Source organism: Diplodia seriata, assembly GCF_021436955.1.
Source record: "Diplodia seriata strain FDS-637 chromosome Unknown scaffold_10, whole genome shotgun sequence".
NCBI classification, from domain to species: domain Eukaryota; kingdom Fungi; phylum Ascomycota; class Dothideomycetes; order Botryosphaeriales; family Botryosphaeriaceae; genus Diplodia; species Diplodia seriata.
In genome coordinates, this window is record NW_027117317.1 from 1,321,324 (window position 1) to 1,348,810 (window position 27,487).

General features: G+C 55.9%; 5 protein-coding genes across 5 annotated transcripts; 2 read left to right on the forward strand and 3 right to left on the reverse strand.

Annotated features, from left to right (window-relative positions):
- Positions 1 to 2,819: 2,819 nt before the first annotated feature.
- Positions 2,820 to 4,099, forward strand: SLS55_009607 (uncharacterized protein; the record flags this gene model as incomplete). The annotated part of the gene is made up of 2 exons (XM_066781004.1): positions 2,820 to 3,032; positions 3,092 to 4,099. The coding sequence occupies 2 exons, from the start codon at positions 2,820 to 2,822 to the stop codon at positions 4,097 to 4,099; spliced, it is 1,221 nt and encodes a 406-aa protein (XP_066628950.1).
- A 7,754-nt stretch (positions 4,100 to 11,853) lies between these two features.
- On the reverse strand, positions 11,854 to 16,393 carry SLS55_009608 (uncharacterized protein; the record flags this gene model as incomplete). Its single annotated transcript, XM_066781005.1, has 6 exons — positions 11,854 to 12,072; positions 12,129 to 12,184; positions 13,698 to 14,408; positions 14,461 to 14,616; positions 14,837 to 15,025; positions 15,076 to 16,393. 6 exons carry the CDS (start codon positions 16,391 to 16,393, stop codon positions 11,854 to 11,856), a joined length of 2,649 nt encoding a protein of 882 aa, XP_066628951.1.
- Positions 16,394 to 18,379: 1,986 nt separating this feature from the next.
- SLS55_009609 (uncharacterized protein) lies at positions 18,380 to 20,193 on the forward strand (the record flags this gene model as incomplete). The annotated part of the gene is made up of 3 exons (XM_066781006.1): positions 18,380 to 18,706; positions 18,931 to 19,425; positions 19,597 to 20,193. The coding sequence occupies 3 exons, from the start codon at positions 18,380 to 18,382 to the stop codon at positions 20,191 to 20,193; spliced, it is 1,419 nt and encodes a 472-aa protein (XP_066628952.1).
- A 627-nt stretch (positions 20,194 to 20,820) lies between these two features.
- On the reverse strand, positions 20,821 to 21,833 carry SLS55_009610 (uncharacterized protein; the record flags this gene model as incomplete). The annotated part of the gene is made up of 2 exons (XM_066781007.1): positions 20,821 to 21,123; positions 21,222 to 21,833. The coding sequence occupies 2 exons, from the start codon at positions 21,831 to 21,833 to the stop codon at positions 20,821 to 20,823; spliced, it is 915 nt and encodes a 304-aa protein (XP_066628953.1).
- A 669-nt stretch (positions 21,834 to 22,502) lies between these two features.
- SLS55_009611 (uncharacterized protein) lies at positions 22,503 to 25,913 on the reverse strand (the record flags this gene model as incomplete). Its single annotated transcript, XM_066781008.1, has 1 exon — positions 22,503 to 25,913. One exon carries the CDS (start codon positions 25,911 to 25,913, stop codon positions 22,503 to 22,505), a length of 3,411 nt encoding a protein of 1,136 aa, XP_066628954.1.
- Positions 25,914 to 27,487: the final 1,574 nt, after the last annotated feature.

A 27,487-nucleotide genomic window follows, 5' to 3' on the forward strand; every position in this document is an offset into this window, starting at 1 on the left:
ATAGATACATTTAAAACGTATATTTACGTCCGGATCTTGGATTCAACTGCCTACGCAATTTCTTAGGGCAGCAGCGTGCGAAGGCAAACAGAAATCGATTGGGCTGCTGCGGCAGGGACGAGAGGGCGCCAAGACGATGCGCGGTGGTGGTGCCAGCGTGCTGCGCGCTATGCTGCTCCGCGAACGGTGGAAACCTGGGCAGAGGCGCGCAGGGGAGGTGCAGGGAAGGCGTGGCGGCGACAGGCTGCTGGGCTGAGGAGCCTTACCGCTCGCAGCACTGGCGTGCCGCGGACAGGGCTGGCTTCAGGCCGTGCCAGGCTGGAGATTGGGCAGACGCGCCCCCGTTAGATCTGGGGTTCGCGGGCGTGTGGCAGCGTGCAGCGCGACGGCAGGCGCTGATTGAGCGCAGCCCGCGGGCGTGGTGTCGTGTCATATGGGCCGGGGGGCGGCGGAGAGGAACGCGTTGAGCATCCCATCGCTGGCGCTGGGCCGTGGTCAGTGGGCGCCGGCTGCGTCTGTGCGGACCTGAGCGACGGCGGAGATGAGGGCTCGCCGCCCCTATGCGTGCGCCTGCGTTGTGCAGGCGCCGGCTGCCGCAGCAATCGCTGGCCGTGGCACGCTGGGACGCGTTGCTGCACTTGGTGGGCTGGCGTGCGCGCCGCCCGAAGCAGACAACCGCGGGCCCACTGCCGGGCGAAAAGCATGGCGTTTTGTGCAGCGCTGGCAGCGTGCGGGGATTGGCTGTCGGGCGATGCTGGCGGAGAGCAAGGAACAGCGGCGTCGATGCAGTTTAGCTTGCACCGAGCGCTGGCGGCGAGCCCCATACGAGTCCAAGTAAGCTCGCCGTACCGATCTCTAACCTTGGCCCTCCGCCAGGCGACGCGAGCGCCCTCAGCCTCTCCTCCTCCACCTTCACCTCACCTCTCCTTCCCCCTTCCCTCCGCCGTCATTCATCCGTCGGCTCTTCAGCGGCCAAAGTCTTAGTGAACGGGGTAAGTCCTGTGTACGTGCACAATTCTCTTCCCTGCCGTGCACATCACCCTCCATAAGACCTCACCGGCTCGGCTTCCACTGGGCCTCTGCGCAGCCGGCCTCTGCTATTCCCCTACCGCACCGCCAGCCCATCCTCTCTCCTCCTCACTGCACCACCGCCTCACACCACTGTCTGCCCCGCTCGCACGCCGCCGCCGCCTTCGCATCGTCGCCGCAGCCCCTAACCGCCCGAGAGTGCAGAGCCGGACACCCTCAATCGTCACGATTGAAGCCAGCATCCGCCCTCTTCACTGGACCTCCGTCGGCTGTGCATATACTGTACTGTGTGTGCATTGGTGAGTGCTGTCCGCTGCGCTGCCCCTCCCCTCCTGCCCGCTGCCCGCCCGGATCCCCCACTACCGAGGACCGCCGCCGGACTCGACCTCGACGGCTGCCCGCAGCTGCTCGCCATGACGCTCTCACGCCTCGGAGCCGCGACCGACCCACGCCCAAGACGCCTTGAGACAGCCCGTGGAGGCGGATAATTGCACGTGGAGAGGATTGAAAATCTGTGCAAGTTGTCGAGCTCGCGGCCCGGAGAGCGGCCGATCGGGCATTGGAGGTCGAGCGTTGGCTGGCGCGGTGTCAAAGAAGGTCATGTTCGATGGGCTCTCGGAATCCGCCCCAGGCTGGGCGGCGGCTTGTCTCAGCATTGGCACAGGTTTTTATCTCGACACAGCCCCTGCCGGCGCGTTCAGGAATCTCACGGCCCTGCGTTCAAGAATTTCTTGAGGGCGCCGTGGCGGCTTCTTATGCGCTTCCCTGGCTTGACTTGTCTTGGAGGTGGTCTCGTTCGTCTCGGTCATTCCTGCGTAACCCTCGGTCCAAGAACCAGGTGCAGCCGAATCTCGTCTCCTGCGAAGCTTAAACTTCCCCACGCTGAGGATCGCCCGCGGAGGAACGACGGCTTCACCGGCCGCGCCTGGCTACACGCGTCATCCATCCACATTCGTTTTTGCACGAGCGAGACATGGGCTGACCGTTTCATCCCACAGAACCTCACTCAACCCTCCTCTCTTGATCTGTCCTTTGCCGCGGCTCCAGCCCAGCAAGGCAGGCTCTCGACCCCCAAAGCATCGACTGCTCATCCGGTCGAAGCATTGAACGGTTCGTCTTCCGGCGGCTGCCGTGGAGTATTGGCGGAAAAAGAGCGTTGCTGATTGGTGCCCCTTGCTCTAGACTCGTGGGCTGTTCGACGGGAATTTTCCACATTCCCCAGACTCCTTGACGAGCGTGCCAGATCCCCCACCCTTCGGCGGACTCGTTAACTCGTGTTCTGCCTCCTGAGAATACCCCTGTGGCGAGCTTGGCCCTTTCAAAGACAAAGATCCGATCGCCTGCTCATTCCGACACTGAATGCCACTTGCAAGGGACTCCATCGTCGCTGGTGTTTTAACCATCGCTCTTCATTTCTTCTAGTCTCTACAGTACACTCCTTAAACTAATAATCTAATCCATAAGGTATGGACAATCTCGGCCTTACATAACCTGTCGCATCGCTAACCGATCGCCCCGCACGTTCCAGGCGTCATTTGAAGGACCCCCCTCCTATATCCGCTCTAAGGTCTCTCCACAGACCTCCGACCGGAACTCTGGACACCTTCTCTCGCCGTACACCAACTAATTTCATTCACTACCACGCCTACGCCAAGGCAGCCACTCTCTAATCCCAGTCTCTTCCCGGACTTTACCCTCTCTACCGTCACCGCCAGTTGCGTGCACGGTCTTCCAGTCTATCCAGGAGAACAGACGTCCACTCTTTCCACATCACCACAACCTCACCCAACATGGCCTACAACCAGTCGTCTCACCCCCGCTACGGCAACTGCGACAGCTATTTCGTCGAGGAGGATGATGGACTATACGCCATGCGTGCCGAGGCAAGGGAACGTGCTCGCGCAGTGGCTAGGATGCAGCAGCGTGCTCTGGCCGATGAGCTTTCGAGGATGACGGCAGAGGAATATCAAGAGGATATCCTGGACCACATGGAGCACATGGAGGTGAGGCGGCTTCACCGCACTGCTTTCTGGATTTCTGCTGACCCACTTCACCCTTTCAGGCCGAGACGATGCCTGACGTCAACTCTATTGACATCCAGACCGAGATCCAGTGGTTCATGAGGCCCTACCTCCTCGACTTCCTCGTCGAGGCCCACGCCGCCTTCCAGCTTCTCCCCGAGACCCTGTTCCTGGCCGTCAACCTCCTCGACCGCTACTGCTCCCGCCGCGTTGTCTACAAGCGCCACTACCAGCTTGTTGGGTGCGCTGCCCTCCTCATCGCTGCCAAGTATGGCGACCGCAAGGAGCGTGTGCCTACCGTTCGGGAGCTGAAGTCGATGTGCTGCTCGCTATACGACGATGAGATGTTCACGCAGATGGAGTGGCACGTTCTTCAGACGCTCAACTGGGTCATCGGCCACCCCACTGTGGACTCGTTCCTGCAGCTCGCTCTGTCCGAGGTCACCTACGATGCCGAGGTTGAGCACATGGCCTGGTACATCAGTGAGATCGCCCTCTTCCACAAGGAATTCGTGTCGGTCCGCCCCTCGGTTCTTGCGCGTTCTGCCCTGGCCCTGGCCAGGTGCGTGCTCGGCCGCTCGCAGGCTCGCCAATCCGAATGGGCTGGTACTTACGACCCGGTCGTCGTGCTCAACCTTTCCAACCACCTCTACCAGCCCTCGCAGGTTCTTTCAAGGAAGTATGCGTCGATGCACCTGTCTGCGGTGTCTACTACTGTCGAGGAATTCCTTCAACGTCAAGCACAGATCGCCCGCCGCAACATCACGCCTCCCACGCCGCCTGCGCTTGAGAACCAGAAGCCCGATGCCGACGGCTACCTCACCCCGTCGACGCCCCAGAAGAGCCAATACGATGCTATCATGCAGCACGGTTGCCTGACGCCGCCGATCACCCCTGACAATGAGTTCGGTACCAGCTACGCGAAGAACGTGCTTCCGAGACTGTACCCGGTCACTCCCACATCGGCGCCGCAGGAGGCTCCTCAGCAGCAACAGAACCAACCTCAGTACGGCTACCAACAATACCTCCAGCCGCGGTTAGTTCAATAGCTGACTGAATGGCGTTGGCAGGATCGACGACGGAAAGATAGCGACATGATAGGCGCATCTCTGTCCCGGCCTGTCGCATCTCTTCTCTTTCTTGTACCAAAGACCTATGTATGAGCGTCATAGCGTTGCCCTTTTACCCTTGCTCCATTTAACTATTGCATTGCAAGCGTCATCTGTCTTTCGTCATTCTGCTAGTTTTGCTCTTGATCTTCAGCATTTCTTTTGTTCTTGGGACAGTTTAAAGATGGAACAGCACCAGGGGGCGAAGGGCGGTGGAAGGGGTAGAAGCATAGTATTGGGGATGGATATGGTCGGCGGTTTCCTAGACTTAGTCCGTCCCTTTTGGATTAGAAATTCAAAAGGGTTGGATTCAATGCTGGGGCCCGTTTGTGAGATGTTCTTTTTTTGTCCCGTGGAGGATTGAAATTGCGATTCTGGCGGGCGAGGTCGACGGCAGCCGGAAGATCCTCTCCATCCCGGTGGGCGTAGAGATACCCTTCTTGTTTCTCATCTTTTCTGGATTTTCCTTTTTACCCCGCTGATTGTTTTGCGCGCGATGGGAAAGGTCGGTCACTGCTTCACGCATACGACAAAAGCAAAAGGTACTCGAAGTCAGACTGTTTTCCGCTACAGCACAGCCAGGAAAGAACCGAAAAAGGGGGGAGTTGGCTCATACATCAGATTGAACAGGCAGGGCTTGAGCAGATCCGAGACTGAGCATCATCGTCCTTTTCTTTCCTTCATGCTTCTTATCTTTTCCGCAAATCTTTTGTTTGGGCTTTGGCTGGCAACAGAAACACCAACTTTACCCCCAACCAAAAAAAAACGAAGAAAAAAACGACAGAAACAACACCGTAGAAAACATATAATGCTCATCAATTTTTTCGCTCCCCACGTCGCGCGCACCGTTCCGTTACTTTTTTGCTTTCTGTTCAGAACGTTGAGGGAGTGACGGCATGATCTTCGGTTCATCATTTTTGCCCCTATTTTTGGGCACGTCATATACCACCATTATCATTTCAGCCATGCACTGGTAGATGACTACTGCAGCGCCGTTCTCTATCTTCTTTTTCGATATTCCTTCTCGTTTTCTATTTACGGCAACCATAACTTCCGTCCCTTGCAGCCAGCGCAGCCGGCAGTCGACATGGGGAGGAGGAGGTGCATTAGAGCTGCCGTTCATCTATCTCACACAGTTACGAATCTCGCCTGTCGACACGCGCCGCCTCGCCCGTCTCGTTGATCCCGACACGGCGGCACAGTGGGCATTGGCGTGGCGTTGGCGTGGCGTTGGCGCGGCGTTGGCGGGCGGGCGAACTTAGGCGGCGGCGGCGGCGCAAACCATGTAGTAGTTTTAGTGGTAGATGGAGGACATAATTAGCCGTAGCTTTTGTCTGCAATCTCCTTCACCTTTCTGCATGATCAAATCACTCACACCCACATGCAAATGTCCGAGGACGGGCAAAAGGGGGGCGCCGGCGGCAGCGAGCGCGACAGGGTGGTGAGGCGAGGTTTCAAGTTTCAAGAGGATCAAACCGGATGAAGCGCGCGTACTGTGTGGTGGAGGGCGGGGGCGAACAGTGGCAAAACAAATGTTTCGGAGAGACCCTGATGGGGGAGGAGGAGGCGGAGGGTTTGGGTTGGTTTGGGGATCGTGCATTGCATGTGTATGTATGTACCATGTATACCGACGCGCATGTTTGACTGACTGCATTTACGTGCATGGCGCGTCCACAGAAGGGTCTGGTCTCACGACAGCGGTCATCACGGGAAACGGGAGGGTTCTGTCTGTCTAGATGTTTGGGGGTCGCTTGTGCAGCAGCGGCTGGCGATGGGACGGGCGGGTTGCTAGTTCTGCATATGGTACGTACCGGCTGCGCGGGGAAGGGGCGTCGAATAAGGAGGGTGATAAGAAGGGTTGTGCGTGTTAAGCCGACGTCGACCACGTACCGGACCGGCCGCCCCTGGGTTCAACACATGTTGCGATGAGTAAGAGGGCAAGACCGGGGTTCGCTGTCCAAGGGAGGGAGGGAGCTGGTGGTTGCAGGCGACGCTACCGCAGAGCAAGGATGCATGTGTCTGCGTGACGGGAGACGCGGTGGGTAGGTATGCGTGTCGCGTGGGATCGACGCGCGACTTGCATGCCTGGTCCGGCGGAAAGGCACGCGACGTGTTAGGCAGTCGGCAGCGATGAGTCGTGAGAGAGATGTGCGGTTTTCCACTTTCTTTTGGCTTTCGCGTCGTTTTGGCGTGTGAGTCAGGCGCGCGCGCACGGCACGGTGGGAAGCAGCAGCGGGCAGGGAAGCGGTTGGGCGGGCTAAGAATAAGCTGCGTGGACTACGGCATTGTATGTCGTTGCGCACGGCGGCAGTGTGTTGGATCGCTGCTGCCGGCCGGCGATGGTTGGCTCGGTCGAAGGCAGGCACAGCCTAGGTTCGGTGCATGTTTTATGTTTCTGCGCTGTGCCTTCCTCCAAAGCGCTCAGCCTTGCTGCTGCCTGCGCCCATCCAGCCCCATCCCGGCGGCAACGTGCCACAATGCGGCGCCTGTGGTGCTGTTGCACGCCTCGAAAGCTTGCATCGCCGTAAAACCACACGATATACCTATTGCCGCCTGGGCGCTTATCTGCTTCCCTTTGCCTTGCCCTTGCCGCCCGTACTCCCGCGCCGGCGACAACACGTCATTGCCTCGTCCCGTCTGCGCATCGCTCTGCCGTCCGCCACGCACTCACTATTGTACGCCCGCGAGCGCCACTCTCCATCAACCCCACCGCCAAACACGACGGCCTTAACCCACCGGAGACATTAAATCTCCTCGTACCGTACCACTTTTGCGCCATCCACTCTTAAATATGCCGAGCGTGAGCTTTTCCAATACTATTTCCCTCCCCATTTCCACCTCGTCCGATCTAGCCCCATGCTGGACCGGCCTTGCACAAACCTGCCCGCATTCCCAGCCGCCTCCATGCCACACGAACCCCGGGACCGCGTGTGTACTACCTGTGGCGCTCGCCTACAGCTAGCCACACGGCGAAACCCTGTTCCTTTACTTTTTTTTTTTTTCTCCTCGTCCCTTTTCTCCTTACTTGCCGTTAGTCCTTTAAATAATTCGCTTACCACTCATCCTTCTTTTCCTTTTGATTCCTGCACAAGTAGTCAGGAAAAAATGAAATAAATGACAGCTAACCCCTCGTCTCCTTGGCGTCCTTAGCAGAAGCAGCATTTCAAGGTCGGCCATCCGCCGTCCTACAGCGACGTCATTGCACAGGAGCAGCGCGGCACCGACAGCGATGACGACTTTCACGACGACGATCTCAGCAGACTCCCGGCTTACAGGGATGTAGATGAAGACGAATTTAATGACCAGGAGGAGGATGTTGAAGCCGGGAATCCCACGGATATGCATCCAGCTATGGGATTCCAGCAACGAAGGGGTCGTAGTTCCAGATGGAGGGCAGCTGTAGGGCGCTGGTGTAGGAGGAGCTGCGATGCTTCGCTGGCAAGGTTCTTTGTGGGGTTCGCGTTCGTTGGTATTTGGCTGTGGCTGTGGTTGAGGTGAGTGATAGTAGCATTATTATAGAGAGCTTTAAGAGATTCAGCTTCAATGTGAACATCAACGAATTACAAGATCTCTTCACGTGCTTACTTTGAATGCATTGTTTATTAAAGTTTCGATATCATTTTTCTCCTTTCTTCCTCCACAATTTGTTCTTTTTCACTACACATCTTTCTCCTCACTTGTCTTAATTCTACACAATTATTACTTTTAATTTTATGCAGTCGTGGTTCATGTGGTTCCGCTCTCAGTGACAAGCCAAACCTTTGCATCACAGGTTACTTGGGGTCTTCCCACCTTTCTACCAAGGCCATTACTATTCTTCTAGTCTCAACGTTCCATGCCCCAGAGCCACGGAACACTTCGGTTCAGACGTTAGGCCGTGATAGTAGAGTACAGAACACTCTAGCCTTCTAAGCACCACAGATGATGCTACGTTCTTCATCCGCGAGTAGTTGAAGCCAATCTCTGGATGCATTTGTCCGCGTTGGAAACTCACATCTATGTCCGGACATTATTCAACCGCCTAAGAATAAGATCTACCCGCTGTACCGCTTTCAACAGATGACTGAGTGCGGAAAATTCAATCAGTCGGGAGACTTAGTTAAGAAGTCACCATAACGTAATTTGCCATATCACCACTTCTTGCTAAAGGGTGGAACTTGTAAGTAATGACCACTGGGATGGTGAAGAAATAAGTAATATTTCTTTGGACCAACCCACTCTTTCCAGTTCGCTGGTGATGGGAGGAAAGCTCCACACCTCGGACCCGAATGAGTTGGGACTCTTTAGCTGCCGAAACCATTCGGCAGTTTTCGGTGGTGGTAAACAAGGGGCCGAGTAGAACTGGAAGCAATACTTGCGTGTAAAGGCATGCAATGTGGGTAGCTTGCACCGGATCACATGTTTCTCCTCGGCGGGCTCCGAAATGTTGATGCCGAACAGTACAGTAAAATGTCGCACGATGATAGTCTGACGCACCAGGGTTTCGAGTGGATGCTGCGCTCTTTTCGTTCCAGCCGGACTTTAGGGACACGCTACAAGCCTGGGCAACCCTGCATGTACTCGCAGAGAAATGTTCCAGGAGCGATCGGCCGCTTGTCTGCCTTGTCTGCCTTGTGCTTGCGGCCTTGAGGCGAACCGTGGGGTGTTGAGAAGCACAAATTTGCAAATTTCGAGATGATGAAGGGATGTTGACGATCGCCATCGACCCAAAGGTGGATGTACATAGGAAGGAAGGGAAGGAAATATCGATGCTCGGTTAACACGGGTTGCCTGGAATATGTAGTCTTTTGGGAACCAGCATCCCTCGGCATTTCGCGAAGCATTTCGATGCTCCTCGCGATGGCAATTGCAAGAAATGCCATGCGGCGAATCGCGGAACGTTCGTTTATTTGGGGGCTGCAGATCATGGAAAGCAAGGTGCTCGACAAGAATTCGCGACAACGTGCCTTGCTCGAGCATGCCGTTCACTCTGTGTCGCACAGCTAGTGTCCCCTGTTGCGTCATGAATCCAAAGGGGGCGGCCGGCCGGTTAGGGACAGGGAGGAGCTGGCCCCGAAACGCCCAGCTGCTCGAGGGCGTGGTTTGGTACACAGCCTCAACTAACACGAACGCATCCGTCGATCGAACGTATTTATCTCTCTGTTGTCCCTCGGCCCACACCCCGCACCGGTCTCCGCGATTAAGTTCGTGTTGTTGCGCGATTTCTCGGCGCCCGTCGTCGAATCACTGTGCAGCCCCCGCGGCTAGGCGTCCAATCGAGCCATTTGTATCAAGCGCTTGAGACGACGGACGCCGCCCGCGGACACCGCGGGGGCGTCATGGCGCCAACGCCATCGCTCCCGAGCTGAAGCTTTTCTAGTCCCTGGCCCGGACCAACGCCATTTGCGTCAACACCCCGCCCTCTACCAATCGTCGTATGTGCATCAATCGTCCCGCATCCGTCCCATTGGGAGCCAATGTTTCTGCTGAGTCGTGACTGCTCGCCATTTCGTCCGAGTGGTCGACGAGAGCCTCGGGCTGACCACCTCACGCGCGAGCTACTAAAAGCTTCGCCTGACCCTAACCACTCCACCGCTCTCTCAACTCCATCGTTTATCATCACCACCATCCCCCCGACACCACCGACTCGACAAAACCCAAACAAAAAAGAAAACACAGTTCCTCTCATCTCTACCACTCCTACCCCCAACAACAACAACAACAACAACAACAAAAACAACAACAATGTCCACAACACCAACAACCAAATACCACCCCCTCCTCTCCCCCATCTCCTCCTCCCCGCGCTCCCGCTCCCCCTTCCAAAACCACCAGTCCTCCTCCCCATCCCCATCCCCCTCGCCACCCCCCTACTACCACCACCACCAAAACGCCTTCAACGCCTTCTCCACCTCCACCGCCGCGGCCATCGACGTCGAACTCGAGCCCTTCGGCGGCGGCGAGGAGCGGCCACCCGCCCCGTCCGCCCACCTCGCGCGCCGCCAGTACCGCTACAGCCCCGTTCACCGCTTCTGCCGCGTCTTCGCCCTCGTCGCCGTGTGGGGCAGCATCGCCGTCCTCGCCGTCGCGCTGATCCTGTACACGTCGTACAGGGCGATGATGGTGTTGAGGGGGGAGGGGGGAGGCGGTGGTCGTGGAGGGGGGGCTGGTGGGGGGCATGACGGTGTTGGTGGTGGTGCGGCGTATGAGGGCGGGCATAGGGGTGGGCAGCATTGGCGTGGTGGTGGGGTGGGGAGTTGGTTTGCGCTGGGTGGGGCGAGGGGGTGAGGGAGGGGTGTTGAGGGATGGGTTTGAGTGGGGTTTTTTTGATTGGATGTTTGAGGGGTTTGAGTTGGGGCTCTGCGGGTGAGTTTCTCTTTTCTTTTTTCTCCCCATTTGGTCGGTCGGTGGATGGGGTTTGCCGGTTGCGTTGGAAGGGGTGGAAGAAACTGACTTGTTTGAAGATGGACCGCATTAGTGCCAAACACTGTGCTCGATGGTGCGGCGGCTATCGTCGGGGCGGGCGAGGAGCCGGCGATGACGCTTTACTGGCAGCTTCGGTTCATCGACCCCGCGAGCTTCCGAAAGCTCACCACAGGTCCCCGTTATGCAGCTATGAGGACATCAGCAGGCCTGCGATACGGTTCGAGTGAAAAGCAAGGAAGCAGGATACAGCCCGGAGGAGACGGGGGAAGGGGGAAAGAAGAACCTACTTGTACCACCATCTGCCTGTTCGCATAGATCTTGGCAGAGGAACAATGATCTCCGCGGTAACCACGCAGTCGCTCCGCGGGAAGTTCGAACTTCGCGAGGCTATATCGAACTATTGGGGGGCTTTTGCAGGGGGAAGTACCTTGATTACGGCTGAGACGATTATCATTCTGGACGTCTATTTAATACACCAGGGCCCGAGGATATCATTTGCATCTTCACCGGTGTCGAAATGCCGCGTCCGTTGTTCTGTAGAGGGAGCAAGAATATAGTTCTCTTGGTAAATACCTCGGAATCCTGCCTTGAGAGGTAACTCTGAAAACGGCGTTCGATATCGAAACTTATTGCATTACTGACAGTTCATTGAGCTACTTAAGCAATTTCATCGGAGTCGGAGTTGATCGAAATACCAGCCCGCTCAGCCTTTGCCATCTGCAGCAGCACACACAGGACTATCTCCACCCTCGGTCCCTCTCAAGGACAAGAGCCATCTCAGAAAATTGCGACCGGCCCGGCCTTCGCCATACTGCCCAGCTCCAAGACAACACAACCTTCTCGCTCCCTGCCACCTCCAAGACAATACAACCTCCTCGCTCATTATTACATTACCTCCTGTGCACAACTCGTATCTCAGTGCCCACGCTACTTCACTGCTACGCTGGCGTCGCCGGCCAGCTGGCAGAATAACGTCGCGTATGGGGTTTCGATAAGTAACGGAGTCAGATCAATAACACTCCATTGGCTTGACGCAAAACCCCTTGTTGACGCAAAACCCCATACGCGAGAGAAACGAGTGTTCTGCGTAATTCTACCCCAAATCCGGAATAGAGGGGCGGAGATAAACAGTTGTTTCAAAACGTGGTACACGAAGGAATAGCCCGAATAAGCGATTGTTTCATTCATTACTGAGCAACTGTTTCATTCATTCCTGAGCAACTTGGTCGAAATCTCAACAACAAACACAGCGCCACATCATCTTCTCTTCAAGAAGAGACCACTGATCCTTAAGCAGACGAACTCCCAGCACCACCAGCACCACCAGCGTCACCACTGCCACCATCACGAAGACCACCTTCAGCCTCCGAAGCCCCAGCCTTGTTGCCAGAGCCGCCACCAGTCCTGCGAGCAGTAAGCCCGAACCGGGCGAGAGCCGAGAGATGCAGCTGGGGACGCTTCTTCCTATCAGTGATGTTCCGCTCCTTCTCCTCCAAGGTCGGTGCCAACTGAAGATTGGTTAGTACAGCATCATCGGACGTCAGACATGACAGCGGCGGCTTACCATCTCGGCGAGCTTGTCGAGAAGCTCGTCCGTCGGCATGGCCGACATCGAAAGGTCTTTGTCCAGTGCAGTCAAGACCGCCACGTAAAAAAATCTCAGATGCGGATGATATGGAGTATGTGGGTGAGGTGTGGGCTCCCTGTGCTTCAGCTTGTGGGGACGGCGTTCACCGCGACAGGGATCGGCACCAGGCCGAAGAGATTGCCCCAGGATGCTGATGCGGATGATGTGGAGGAGGTGGGTGAGGTGTGGGAGGATGATGAGGAAACGTTCATCATGGGCGGCAGGTCGCGAAGATATAGCAGCGCATCAACATTTGCGCAGGCAAGAGCGCTGGTGTTGCTGCTTCTCAGTTGAGACGGCGGGCAAGAGCGCTGGCGTTGCTGCTTCTCAGTTAAGACACACGTGACGCGACGCGACCACCGAGCGCGGTGTCGCTGCTTCCCGTCACCCCGCGGTTGCCGCAATCGGGGAGGGAAGTAGTGCGAAGCGGCGCCGGAGGCACTGGGTGTGTAACGGCTAAGGCAACGAGCGTGCGGCGGCGAAGGTCATGGCGGCGAAGGAAACGAGTTCCGCTGAAATGAGTGAGCTAGTGGTACGTACGGACTACAACAATAAAGGTGGCGGAGGAGGCGATCGAGGAAGGAGGCAGTCGAAGCCAATGTTCGGATGCAGATACGATCTTCAAACTCGTACAAACACTTCTGGGAAAAAAAAGGTTCGCTACTGCGAAGGAAGCGAAAGATGTTTCCATTTGGAAATTGGCACGACCGTGCCTTGAGAGGCAACTCTGAAAACGGCGTGCTATATCGAAACTTATTGAAATCCTGGCACTTCGTGAAACTCATTCATCCTCCAATAGACCAAAGACAAACGAGAAGACGAAAGGTGTTCCCTGGAATAACCATAAATCGAACATCCCAATTCCTCCGACATGGCGAGCAGAACCCTGCAATCTGGCTTCTCGCTTCATACTCAACTAACTGTTCAAGCATTACCGTACCATGCCCGGTTGCTTCGATTCCTGCCGTGATGGAAGTATCATTCGTCGAAGCTGAAACCCCGGTGAAAGCACAGCAGACACACTATGGACGAGTTCTAGGCTCCGGCCGTCGTGGGCCATCGACCGAGACGGTATGAGACGACCACGTAGCCTGAGTTTGTTTCGTCACCGTGGTTACTGGTAAGGATATGTATTCTGAGCAGACATAGAAGACGTCACTGTCGTAGGTGGCTGGGACTGTGGCGACGGCGGCATCCGGGGCCCTGCCGTACTCCATCCGTACTGCATTGGAGCCGGTTGCGCAGTGTGCACTGGGTGTTGCTGCGGCGTCCAGTGCGTATTTTGGTAAGGTTGCTGTGGGTAATATGACGGACCCAGAGCAGCGGATATTGGATGTCCTGGAGTAGCCGTGGGATAAGATGGCTGGTATTGGCCTGAAGTAATCATTGACTGAGATGGATGGAATTGACCTGAAGGAGGCCTAGAAAAGAAAGGCTGGTGCTGGCCTGAGGCTTGTTCGTGACGATATTGGCTGTAGTGCGAATCATTTCGTATCGGGGGATAACCGCCAGGATTGAAGTCTTCCATCCGTGCTCGTTGCGCGTGAATCCGTTGTGAACTTGTTGCAACTGGCAGCTCGCGATGTTCGTGAGGATATTGGTTGTTGTACGTGTCATCCCCAGTCAATGGAGAGCTGCTGGCATCGGGATCGCCCGCTTGTGCTCGCTGCGCGCTCATCCGCGGGAGACTTGACGCACCTGGCATCATGTGAGGATCATAGAGTCTGCTGTACTCCTCTGGCATCGATGCTAAGCGGCGAGGCTCGAAATCGTCCGCCCGTATCATCTGCCTGCGCATAATCTGTGAATCTGACGATGAATGCACTTTCCACAGATATTCATCAAAAACGGCCGAGGCATCCGCGACTGTTGTCAGATGTTCAGGCACCAATGGCTTCTTGTTGAATCGGGCCAACGAAATTGCAGCAGCGAAGGCGTTGTGAATTTCTCGGCCATTCCACCGCTTACTGGAACCTTGGTCCTTCCAGATTTGGTGCGCAGCGTTCATGAGACCTTCTTCATCTTCGATCATGCCTCTGTGATTTTCTTGTGCGTTTCGTATCTGGATTTTCCAGATTCGCATTGTTTGGTCGGAAGTAAGAGGAGGATAGTAAAGGGACATTTGGATCCGCGACTTGAAAGCTTCGTCGATAGAACCCACTCTATTTGTTGTCATGAATAGGACTCCTCTGTAGTATTCGAGTAATCTCAAGAAGACTATGGAGCTCGGTCAGATGCAATAATAGTACTCGCTGTGACCCCTACATACCTGACACAAGTGCGTTTCCTTGGAGGTCGCCAGCTCTCCTTGATGCTAGGAAGACATCCGCTTCGTCGAGTAGAAGGATGCAGTCCCACGCCTGGGCCAGATCGAAATACCTCAGCATGTTAGCCTCTGCCTGGACAGGGTCCAGGCCCAGGTCACCTGTGGTTATCCAACGTCAGCTACTCAGCCCGCGCTAATCTGATGTTGGGGACTACCTGGAGTTATCGATAGAAGCGGTTTCCCCAAATGACATGCGACAAATTCAGCTGTAGAGGTCTTTCCCACGCCCGGAATGCCGTGAAGGAGGATATCGAACCCTTGACCTGAGTGTCGTGTAAGAAGCCGATTCAATTATCGGTTTTTGAGAGTAAAATCATACCTTTGTCTCGAGCTCTCAGAAGATTCATACCCTCGTCAATGTCGAAGTATGAGTGAACAAGAGCTTGGATCATGACTTTGTGGCCATATGGCAATGCTAATTCGTCCCACGGGCGTGAGTTGGGTTTCACTTTCGTCAGCTCATTCCGTAGGCCGGATCCTTTCTCATCGAAGTTTAGATGCAGGTAGCCTATTCAACTGTAAGTAGTGCATATGAGCGGCAGGGTAGGGGCCAAATACTCCAGCTTCGAGAACTAAACACGAATGCCGGTGCTCTTGCGGGAAGCAGGAACAAATCTTCTCCACTGATTTCGCAGCGTGCCCATGCGTCGTCCTTTCCTTGGTGGTTCATCATCTCAACAACGTCTTCTTTTCGTAGAATATCCCAGTGAATGTCTTCTGCGATAGGTTCTGGCTTCCATGTGTAGTGTCCTTCAAACTCTCGTGTATTCGCCTGATGCTCAGGCAGAATGGCGAGTTCTGGAATCCATTGGGGGTTAAGCCTGAAAGCCCTTCGGAGGTCAATCATCACCTCGCTCTCTATGCTCTCCGGCAGAATGGGATGTGATTCGGCAGATACAAGTTGAGTTCCAAGGGAGTCTTTGTCAACGGTCCAGCCGCGATAGAACATATAAGAGCCGTCAAGACACTCTAGGTACCATTCTCTGGGGAGGAGAAGGTCTTCTTTGTTGATGAGTTCCCGTAGTTCCGCGACTTCCAGGGGAATTACTTGAAGATCACTCATGTCGCGAAAGCCGTGGAAGTGAGAAATTTCAAGTCTGCGGTACGCTGGCTGGAAGCCAACTCCATCAAAAGCGAGAAAAAAGCAGTCCAGAGACAAAGGACCAAAAGTATCCGTCTTGGAATGTTTGTATTCAATTGCGTCGTCATCCGGCTCGTATCTCCGAAGGAACCTGTTGCCACCGGTGACCTGGACAACCTTCCAGACTCTTTGCGGATAATTTTTGGCCCGACTGTAGAGAAGTTGGCCAGGCTGGTAGAGGAACCAAAGCTCATGAAAGTAGACTGATTGTTTCTGAATGACTTGTTGCTGAGTTGGCTTCACGTACAAGTCCAAAAATTCCAGTAGAAGACAGGACAAAGTGAGTTCGTCTGCCGAGGAAGTTTCTCCAGCTTCGGCCTGATCACCAGGCTCACTGACAGTCTCTTCCAGCTCAGATACATGTTGCCTGAGTGTTTCTTCCTCGTAAAGGAGGAATTTGAAAGGCCTGCGCATCACGAGGGGGGCGTCCGGCGGCTGACTGAGCTGCCCACCAGAGACGCTCGCCAATAGTTGGTTGAGGTATGAGGAGTGAATGCGAATCCTCTCCGGTAGCTGTTTCATCTCAGGCTCTCCTGAAGGGGAGGTATCCTTAGGTTTTGAGGCTCCTTTTCCCCGCTTGTCTCTCTTTGACTGTATTCGACCCTTCTTCGGTCGTGGCGGCATTGAGTGATCACGGACATCGCGAATGACAGGGTCCTCCATCAGCAACTCAATGGCGTAGTGCACTGGAGGAGTCGGTGCACCCTTGTTCTGGACGTATTCCTCCCATGACATGGGCTTTATTTCTGCTACGGTTCGTGGTTGTGTCGAGATACTCGGCAGGCCAACAGAAACGCCTTGCCTTTTTCGTATCCGAGCTACATCGTGTCGGATTGGCGGTATATCGTTCCTACTAGCCGACTCTGGTTGAAAGTCTCGTTTGACCGCATGGAACAAATTCAAGCTCAGATCGTCGAGGAGTGACTTTGTGTCAGAAGTTGGAGACTTGGGAATCGCGTCCTGCTGGCCCGAACTTCTGGATACCATCCGTGCTGGTGCTTCAACGTCCTCGATTGTCGATTCGCTTGACCAAAGAGAGATCTCAACCATATGTTGTCCAATATGTTGGATGTACTCTTCATGATCCTCAGAGACGCTTGCACAACAAAATGGGCAAGCGTCTTCATTATTCTCTACAAACTCACTCTCTTGCCAGAGGTTAGCAATATCGACGCAACTTTGGCTTTCCACAATTTCATGCGTAGTGTGGAGATGATCAGCCAGCTGAGCCTCAGCGTCGAACCTGATCTCGCACCCCAATCTGCAATACCATTTTTGGATAGTGTAGTGGCCGATTGTGTGGCGCTGGAAGCAGGAAAAGCTTGCGAATGTTGGCGGTCTCACATTACAATCCGGATGTATGCAAACATAAGGCCGGAGGTCTTGGAGAATGTGCCGCCTGCCACTTTGTTAGCTCGCTCTTTTCTAGAACTTGCGGATATTTTACATACCTCCATTGTGATCTCGTTGCTATGGTGACGTGCCGATGGCACACTGCACAAATCACTTCCGTGCCATTTTCATGATTTGCACCGGGATATTCTGGGAAACCTGGAGGTAGCTCGACATAATCGTCGGTGATGGCATCCTCATTTTCTTGCTCTTCCTCGCGTTGAAGTATCGACCGATCGCGACGGTATGCTTTACTCAAGACATGGGCAAGCTGAGTCGAAAGTTCCGGAAAAGTACAGCAAATCTGATCGTGAAGCTCTGCCGTTCCAGTGTAGATGTTGATCGACTGTTGACTTGCCAGGTCACTGGCGGGACTCGGGGATCTGATCCACTGAAGGGAAGGAACAAGATCGTACAACTGATCGATGGTGACTTCGACGCCCATTAGATCCTCTTCAAATTCTTCATCCGGCAGAATCAGTGGTATCTTTCCCTTCTGTGGTGGGGAAGATACGGGTCGGGATGTAGGACCGTAATTTTCTTCCAGCACCTCTGCATCAATCACCAAATCCTGACAATCAGGCCAGCTCCGCAGGGCTTTGGCAAGATACCATGCAACCCATTCCAAAGCCATTACTTTGCCCCGCTCCATATTGTACAGCCATCGCTGTTGAGATCGGCGTAGAGACAGCTGCTTCAACTCTGGCCGTTCTGGGTCATCTGGAAGCTCAACAGAACTCGGTTCAGGCCGGTTCTCGTCCACTGTCCTTGCGGGGGAGACTTGTGTACAATCAGTAAATGGAAACTGACGGGAGGAGAGGGGGGTTAATACAGATATTCAAGATGAACTGGCCAAGACTGATGAGGAGCGAAGCAATGGCATGCTGCATTTCAGGCTCGCCCTTTAGCAGTATATCCAAAGAACCTTCAACAGCTCTGTGATCCACTGTCCAAAGAACGTAGCGCTGAGCATTTCGATGGTACGTATGTTGCAAGTCTGCATCCCGGAGAATCGGCTCGAACGTTTCCAAAGCGTGCTGAATCGCCTTGGAGAGACCAGCGACTGCCGGCTTCGCGTCTGAGCCATCATCCATTGCTGATGAATGCTAGCTGCGGTCTTGATCACTCCGCCGGCGCTGAGGGAAAGGTGGTGTTTGACGGAAGCGTGAGGCTACGGAGCTTATGCATGGCAGAAATCTCAGCCTGACCCCGCTTCGAAGCCATAGGCCCCAGTCTTGATAAGTAAGCGAGTGGTGAACCCTCGGCCTCAATTCAACGAGGCTGACACTTGCAACATTCGTATCACAGCAGTCCCACAAGCCCGCTGCCATGTCTGGATTCGAGGTTGCTGGACTTGTTCTGGGTGTTATTCCGATCGCGTTGAAGTCGTACACCGAGCTGGGGGCCTTCTTCGCGGACTTCCGTCGCTATCGCATCCAGGGTGTCAGGCTCCGCCTCAAGTATGCCAATGAAGCGGATCTCTTTCAAGCGTCGATCCGAACCCTACTCTCCTACTCCATAGATGGCAACGTTGTAAGCGCCATGCTCGATGACCCGGAGCACGCATCCTGGTCAGACAAAGACATCCAGAATAGCCTCGGGATGGTGCTGGACGGCGACTTGAACTTGTGCGAAGCTGTCAGGAGGAATGTGAAGGTGATTCGGGGAACACTGGATGAAGTGTTGTTGACGTTGCGGACGATCGGGCTTGAGGAACCGGTAGGCGCTACCCTACCCCGCGGTTGCCGCAATCGGACTTATAAGCTTCTTTCCCACAGGCCACTACTTCCGTTACGTCACCCTCAACATCTTCGCCATATCACCGCTTCTCCCAAACCTGCGCCGTCCAGGTCTCAAAAACAAGATGGGCTTTCTCAAAGAAAAGCAAGGTTGAGGAGCTCCTGCAGGATTCTGCAGACGCGAATCGCTATCTCGGAAAGTTTGTCTACCAAGCAAAGAAGCGGCGCAAATATGCGCGACCTGCACTTGCCCTCCCTAAGCCGCCGATTGAGGATACAAAGGTCATCCGGGACAGCTACACCAAAATATACCGGGCGCTTTCCGCTGTCTGGGCGGACTGCGGATGCCCAGCCCACGATGTTGAGTTGGCGCTGCGGTGCACACTCAATGAAGGTTCAGCGGGAATCTTGAGGCAGACCCCCAGAGATTGTGGTGTCATCTTCCACGGCGGACCGCTGTCCAAATGCTGGTATGCTTCCCCCGAGGGGCCAAGCCAACAGCAAGCAAACACGGAGAATGGCAGCGCCAAATCCGCTGTTGCCGGGACCATCGTCACTCAAGGTGGCTCAACTAAGCAGATAGCCAAAGGCAAAGCGAGCACTACAGATTTTGAGGCGCGCCAATGCATCAAAAACGTATGCCAGAGCCTACAATCGCTTGGCTGGTCGGTACACGAAGTGTACGAATGCCACGAGCACTTTTCAAGCCATGTATCTCACAGCTCAACCCCTTTTGGAGTCCACGTTTCCGGTTGCACAAGCCATTTCGAGGACATATCCTGCTCTCTGGCTCATGTCTTGTCCCAGAACTGCACAGGCAACCATCTCACCGAGCTGATTACGTACCCGTACGAGCGAGTAAAGATAGCCTACGTCTTGGCACTCTCACTACTCCGGCTCTACGACTCTCCCTGGTTGAAAGAGAAGGAGCGGTGGACAAGCGACGACATCCGCTTCGTCACCACTCAATCACCGGACATCGATCAAAGAGCAATCCCTCACGTCACCGCATCCCACCAACAAAATGCGTCAAGCTCAGGATCGCCTCCAGCAGGGAAACAAATATTCAACTGCGTCAAAAACTATCAGATTTACGCACTTGGAATCATCATGCTTGAGCTAGCGCTCGGTAGTCTACTTGTACCCACCTCAGCGGCAGGCAACGTGAACGATCCAGAAGTCGCGGAGTTCCTCGAGGCACACAGACTGAACTCCAATACCGTTGCTGGAAGAATGCTCGGACCTCGCTACGGGAGGGTGGTGTCTCGCTGTCTTACGTGTGACTTTTCCGTCAATGACTGCGACTTGAACAGTGTTTCCTTGCAGGCAGCTTTCTACAAGTTCGTCATCTGCGAGTTGGAAGGTATACTGAACGGCTTGTCTCAAGTCAGCAGCACCACTTGAATTGTATCAAAGCACCTCAGCCTTTCGTAGCCAAATTGAACAACAATTCTCAGCATTACCCACTGCTGCGGGTGCTTGGAGTCCTGGCGACCAGTGTAGCTAAAAGCTGCGAGGCACACTCCTTTAGATTCTCCGGCAGCAACAAATTGGTTGTTGGGATAATCAAACGTGAATCCAGGGCGGTAGCGGATGGGTGAGTGCAGTGGAAGGGTGTGAGCGTAGCGGATAGGTGATGCAATACAATCGGGCTGAGAGCGCAACAATGGCCTGATCGGACGCTTTCATTCCATCGTCATCGTCGGCGACGTCGGAGTAGGTAGGTGGGGTGGCGGATTGAAGTAAACTGCTTATAAATTTTCTCGAATGGCCATGACGTAGGTGACAGCAGCTCCAAGCCGGTGCCACGGGGCCGTGCTGCGTGTAGATTCAAGCGTCACGTTGCTACCAAGATGATCAGTGTTGGCGGTCCAGCAATGGCGAGCTAGAAACCGCACGAGTACCTACTGCAGAGGCTCAGTGACATACAATCACGCACGAATACCAAGCAAACAGATAAACAAGTCCACACCACCCAAGAACGCTTTGATTTCAACATCTCTACACCAAACTCGCTACGGTGTGATGCCACTAACCCCTACGGCGAGTGCTCGGGCTCTTCGCCTTGCTCGCCGATGTCGACGTAGCGAGCGGCTTCCCACTGTCCTTCTCCTTGGCCTGAACCGGCTTCTCCGTCGCCTTCTTCTTGCCCTTGCCCTTGCTCTTGCTCTTTCCACCGCGACTCGCGGGTGCGTTCCAGTAGTAGATCATCTGGATGGCGAGGACGGCGTTGAGCAGGAAGCCCGCGACGAAGCCGAACAGGATGAGCTGGTCGCCGACCTCCTGCATGGTGGTGAAGATGCGCGAGAGCGAGCCGAGGAGGTAGTTGAAGACCTGTTCACGCCAGAAAAACGCATCAGCATCCCCGTCTTTTCACGACAGCCACGCAAACAGCAACATGGGGAATGAGGAGGGGAAAAAAAAAAACTCACCGCGAACGCGCTCAACTGCCCCGTCCCACCCTGCCGATACACCTCGACAATCTGCGGCGCCTTACTCGCAATGCTCAACACGCCGCCGGCCGCCTGCAGCGTCGCCAGCGTCTTCGCATCCACAATACCCTTATCAAACAAGGCATAGCCAGCAGCCGCCAAACCCGCCACCCAAGCGGCAGCACCAGCATCCCTACCCTTGAAGTGCAGGACCAGCGCCGCAATCGCGACGTTCTGCACCGCGATCAGGGCCGTCTCGCCGTACGTCGAGAAGGGAAAACCCGAGCGCGCGTTGTACGCCAGCCCGATCAGGTACGCCGCCGTCTCGAGCGCGTACGCCAGGAACGACACGCCCTCGGCGCTCTGCGACCGCACCAGCTTCACCAGCTGCGGCACCTTGACGATCGACGACGCCCCGATGATGCCGATGCCCAGCCCCTTGCTGATGGCGAGCTTGAGGCACTCCGGGTGCGCGACCGGGTCGATGTCGCGGATCAGCTTCTGGTAGCATTTCGGCCCCAGCAGCGAGAGGCCCAGGTCGTGGATCGGGCCCGGCAGGTTGTGGGTGACGGGTTGGAGCGCGGTGCGCACCGTATCGAGGGCGGCGTCCATGGCTGGGGGTGAGGTTTGTTCGTGGAGGATGGGCCGATGGGAATGGCGCTGGAAGAGATGGATGTGACGGACAAGGGAGGAAGGGGAGGCGGTGATGAGGGAAGCCGCGCGGACGATGGGGGGCTCGAGTTGTGGAAAGCTGTTCGGAATATTTTGAGGGTCAGAGCTCCGCCGAACCCCAACGCTATGATGCAACGGACCCCGGATCGCCGGGTAGTCTCGGCGTCACCTCTTTCAGGGTCTGCCGACTCTACGCGACATTGCTAGGAAATGATGCCTCGTAAAGCTACGAATTCTGTAGTGCACCCAGGGGTCCAGCTAACCATATGCATCCAGGGTCGATCAGCAAGCCGAGTCGCGTCCAAAATCGAACCAATATAGCAAATCCATGCAGTTCCGCAGTAATCATCCATTGACCGTGTACCTATGAAGAATCCCTATACGCCCTACAGTCATAAGCCTTTTCACGCATTTCTTTATCCCATAACCCTTCCTGATTCCATAGCAAAAAGAAGAAAAAAAAGATAAACCATCCAGCCACCATTACAGTAGCCAATTCCATCAGCAGATCTCACTCCCTGCACAGAGTCCCGCTCTCATCGTGACGATTCACGAAAAAAAGATAAAACTCGTCACCATCCACGCAGCCATCTGTCGGCTTTCCAAGTCCTAATGGTGCTCATTCTCACCCCCATCGCCACCAAACATCGGCGCCATAGGAGCCGGAGCCTCCAACGGAACCATCGGCACGCTCATATTCGCAACGGGCACCACAGGCTGCGCAGACGGATCCATAGGGACCTCTACGACCGGCGCCACCGCCTCTGCCAACGCAGCGTCCGCGGGCTGAACGACCGGAGGCTCGAGAACGAGCGGCTGCACCGCCGGCGCGGGACCGGTGTTTTCGGCAGCCGGGGGTCCATCGGGGATGGCCGGGGCGGTGATCGTGTCGACGATCTTCTCAGTGACAGTGTTGCCGTTCTCCTCAACCGCGGTGGTGGTGGTCTCGATGACGGCGCCGCTAGACGCATCGCCAATGACTTCGGAAATCGTCTCGGCCGCAGGCTGGGCGGACGGGCTGCGGACCGAAGGAGCGCGCGAGCCGTGACGCTGGCTCTTGGATGAGTGTGGCTGGAGGGAGCCACCACGCGAGCTCGCGCGGGACGGCAGGCGATGGATGGTTTGCGGGGGAGATGCCATGGGAGTTGTAGATTCGGGAGCGGCTGGGACAACTGGGCCGCCGTTTACAGACGCATCTGCCACAGGCTCCACGACGGTGGCAGTCTCAAGAACGCTTGTCTTCAGAGTTTGGCCATCCGGCTTCTGAATGGTCGTGGTCTCACGAGTGATGACGGTACTCTCATCTTCGGGGATGTCATCGTTGGCTGCTCCAAGTAGGGCGGCGGCGCCCTTGGGTGTGCCAATGGTGAGTCCGAGTTCGTCATCGTCAGACTTGGGCTCGTCCGGCTCACTGGCATCGCTCGCTGCGTCGTTCTGGGCATCGGCAGCTCCGTCGATAGGCGCTTCAGCACCGTCAGTCGTGTCAGGAACGGGCTCGGTTGCCTTTTGCGGGACAGCGTGGTCCTCATCCGAAACCTCGCCGGCAACGCCAAGGATATGGTACCATTCAGCAGGGCGAACGTTGGCCACGCTGAGGCGGCTCTGCTTGAACATTTGCATGTTTTCCAGTGGCTGGCCACCTTTGGAAAGCGCCTTCAGTTTATCGAGAGTGACGGTCTCCGGAGACGCGAACTTGCGGTGGAAAGCAACCTTCACACAGTACCATGTGGGCTTCTCCTTTTTCGACTTCGGGTCATAGTACGGATGTGTGGAGTCGAACGCGCTCTCGTCAGGAGTAGCTTCCTCGGCGATCTCCATGATGCCAACGATGCCAGGCGTCTTGCAGTTCGAGTGATAAAAGAAGGCTAGATCACCTTTCTTCATGGCGAGCATATGGTTTTTGGCAACGTGGTTGCGAACCCCGTCCCAAGGCTCGGGCTTGCTAGCAGCAGCGAGGTCGTCGATGGAGAACTTGACGTCCTTGCCATTTTCGATGCGAGACTCAGGTTCGGCCTTCAAAAGCCAGTAGGCAAGTCCATTGGCCGGATCCCGCTCGATTCCAGCCGTCCCAGTGGGTTTCTCTGACCCAGCTGCTTTCTTGGGTGCAGCCGCCTTTGCTGGCTTCTTGCTCTTGGCAGACTCTTCGGTTACATCAGCTTTGGCCTCGCCTTTCTTTGGCTTCGCTGTCTTTTTGGCAGGCTTGGCTTCCTCTTCTTCCGGTGCTGCCTCCGCCTCTGCCTTCGGAGGACGACCACGGCGTTTGGGAGCAGGCTCTTCTGTTTGCTCTACAGGATCCTTCGCTGGTTGGCCACGCTTGGTTCCCTTCTTGGGCTCCTCGGCTTTTGGCTCTGCAGGAGTGGAGCTCTTCGACGGACGTCCACGAGGCTTGGGAGCAGCGTCTATCTCCTTCGGCGTATCCTTTGCCTTGGACTTTTTGGCAGCTGGCGCTTCCTGGGCCGACTCGTCCTTCTTTGCAGCTTTGCCGCGGCCTTTCGGTGCCTCAACAACCTCAGAGGGCTCTTCTGCCTTCGCCTTGGCCGGGCCACGTCCACGCTTCTTTGGTGCCTCGGCGGGTGCTTCCGCGGGTGTCTCAGCGGGCTCTTCGGTGGGCTTCTCCAAGCTCTTCTCTTTGGCGGGCCTGCCCCTCTTCTTCGGCGGCTCACTTGGCTCTTCAGTCGCGGCCTCTTCAGGGACCTTGGCAGACCTTCCACGCTTCTTTGGAGCCTCATCGGCCGGTGTATCTGTCTTCTCTTCCACGTTCTTGGCAGGGCGACCGCGTTTCTTCGGCGGCTCAGAAGCTTCCTCGATTCCCTTATCCTTCGCAGCTGCCCGTCCTCGCTTCTTCGGCGGCTCCAAGACCTCTTCAGTTTGTTGTGGGAGCTCTTCAGTCTGCTTCTCCTTGGCAGCTGCCCTTCCACGCTTCTTGGGAGGCTCCGGCGCCTCCTCCTCAACAGGCTTCTCTTCAGCCTTGTCCTCAGGCGCCTTTGCGGCAGGTCGGCCGCGCTTCTTCGGTTGCTTGGGCTCCTCGATAGGCATCTCCTCAGTCGGCTCCTCCTCCTGGGCCGGCTTAGCCGCGGCCGGCCTTCCACGCTTCTTCGGGGGTTCCGCCGCCTTCTCCTCAGGTTGTGCTTCCGCTTCTTTCGCCGCAGCCGCCTTCCCTCTTCCCTTCTTGACCGGCTCAGCAACAGCAGCAGGCTCTTCAACGGGTGCTGCCGCCTTCCTTCCCCTCTTAGCAGGCGCCGGTACCGCAGGCTGTTCCTCAACCTCCTTTTCCTTATCCGCAACCTTCTTCGGCGCACCCCTTCCACGCTTCTTCGGCGCCTCGTCCGCAGTGGTGGCAGCAGCACCATCCTCAGCAGCCGGCTCCTCCACATCCTTCTTCGCAGCAGCCTTACCCCTACCCCGCTTCTTCGGCGCCTCCTTCTCCTCCTCCTTCTCCTGCACCACTTCCGGTTCCGGTTCAGCGACGTCAGGAACGGGGGCGGCGGCGGCAGCACCCTTCTTCGCCGGCCTTCCCCTCTTCTTCGCCGCCGGCGCAACCGGCTCCTCATCTTGCTGGGCCACCGCGTCTTCAGCAGCATCCTTCAGCTCCTCATTCAGCTGCGCGCTCGACGCGACGTCTTCCTCGGCGCCGGCGTCGCCTTTGGCATGCTGCTTGGGCGCACGACCGCGGCCGCGGCCCTTGGCCTTCGGCGCCTCGGCAGCGACGGTAACACGCGCCTCTTCAGCGGCGGCATCTTCATCTTTCTTCTGCTTCTTGGCGCCGCGCTTGGTGGTGGGTGCGGGCGCGGTCTGCTCGTCGGCGACGGCAGCAGCATCGTCGTCGTCTTTCTTCTGCTGCTTCTTCGCGCCGCGCTTGTTTGTGGCGGCGGGCGCTGGCGCGGGCGCGGGTGCGGATTGCTCCTGGTCGTCATTGGTTGCGGCGCCGGCGCGGGTTGCGCGCGTTCGCGTCGTGTTTGCGGGAGCAGCGGCGTTGCTAGCTGCGGCCGCCGTGGCGGCGGCGCGCTTTTTGGGAGGCATTGCGGAAGAAGTGCGAGGATCGCGTGTGTTTGTAGGATGAATTGATGGGGGAGAGGTGCAGGGCGAAAATTGGGAAGGAAAACAATGGAGTGGGAAAAGAGGAGAGTGGTGGCGCGAGGAGGGGGCAGATGTCGCGAGGAGCGAGGAGCGGTGCGGTGCGGGCGGCTGCGGCCCAAGCTCCTCAGCTCAGCTTTTCCCTTCCTTGTTGATCCTGCTCCCTCTGCCTTCTCCGCTCCGTCCGATTACGTCAAGTGTTGCGTGTGTCTTGTCTCTCAATCTCGACCCCCCGCCGTGCCTCGTTGCCGGGTGCGTTTCGACTGCGAACGGAGAGAGGGTCGCGCTCAGATCTCAGCGGAATTGGAGAGGTTGGCGCTTCCCCCGCACCTGGACGAAATGGAGCTACCAGCGACGGTTACTTATCGCGTCAGCTTCCCGCCCGCCGCAAAAACATACGATTCGTGTGGAGCGTAAGCTTTGTCTTACCCTTCGTCTCGTTACGGCCATAGGTTCGCCGTCTTAATTCCCAATTCCCTCGTTGCTGAGACACGGAGCTGTTCCCGAAGCTCGATACCGGCAGTCATCGCCGATCCGAGCATGCGACGAACCCCAAGACACTTGACCTGGTGTTCTTGCGGAGAGTTGCATATGCTCGGAATATTATCAGCCCTTGGATTGGGCCGTGTTCATTACATCCACTTTATCTGACATCCAATCAGCGCAACCAAGCCGCGCCCTGTTTGCCATGCATACAACAGTTGCTCCGGAAAGAGTCTAGTCAAGACGAGCAAGAGCAGTGCGTTATCGCAGCGCTACGAGGTCGGTTCGCTCAACATTGCAGCAAGCTGAGGCAGATGAGGTTTTGTTCACAAACAGGATGTGCGATCACGTAGGTTGCACGTCCTCTCTCACGAATCTATTTCGTACAAGAGTATCGCAAAGTATCCTGTCCCGTTCCTGTCACGCCACACAGGACTTGCTTCATCTACCCATGTGAATCAAGCTCAACATGCTTTGCATAAATATCTCACACACCTCTCTGAATTGCCACGCGACTCTCATCCAAAACCGGTAGAGTCTTGTTTCGAGCTCAAACGCCAAACGATCAACCCTTCTCATGTATCCAGGCCCCTTCCCCCGGGTCTAGGCCTCCTGTTCACCTTCGCCAGTCTCTTTCTGGAATTCTCGGCTATGTCATCATCAATCGCAGATCAACCTCGGCCATCCTCATGAGATCGTAACCCTGAAACAACTTCCGCTGATCTCTACGAAATGCCCTCAGCTGGTGCGCAGATACAAAGTGCCGAATTCCTTCGTAAGTCCATTTCCCAACCCACATGGGAATATATCTTTTGCTTCGATCCAATACTTGCAATAATGCTGGTGTATTGGAAAACCATACCAACGCCTCTCACCATTGTAGACGTCAAGTTCTTTCCCTGCCCCTCTGCACGCACTATTCCCTTGTTTGGTCGGAAATCAACCCAGCGCAACCCAAGCCTGTGGGCTAACACAGTTATTGCTCCAACAGTGCTCGAGGCAAGAGGTTTGACAATGTCCGGAGGCACGAAATCCCA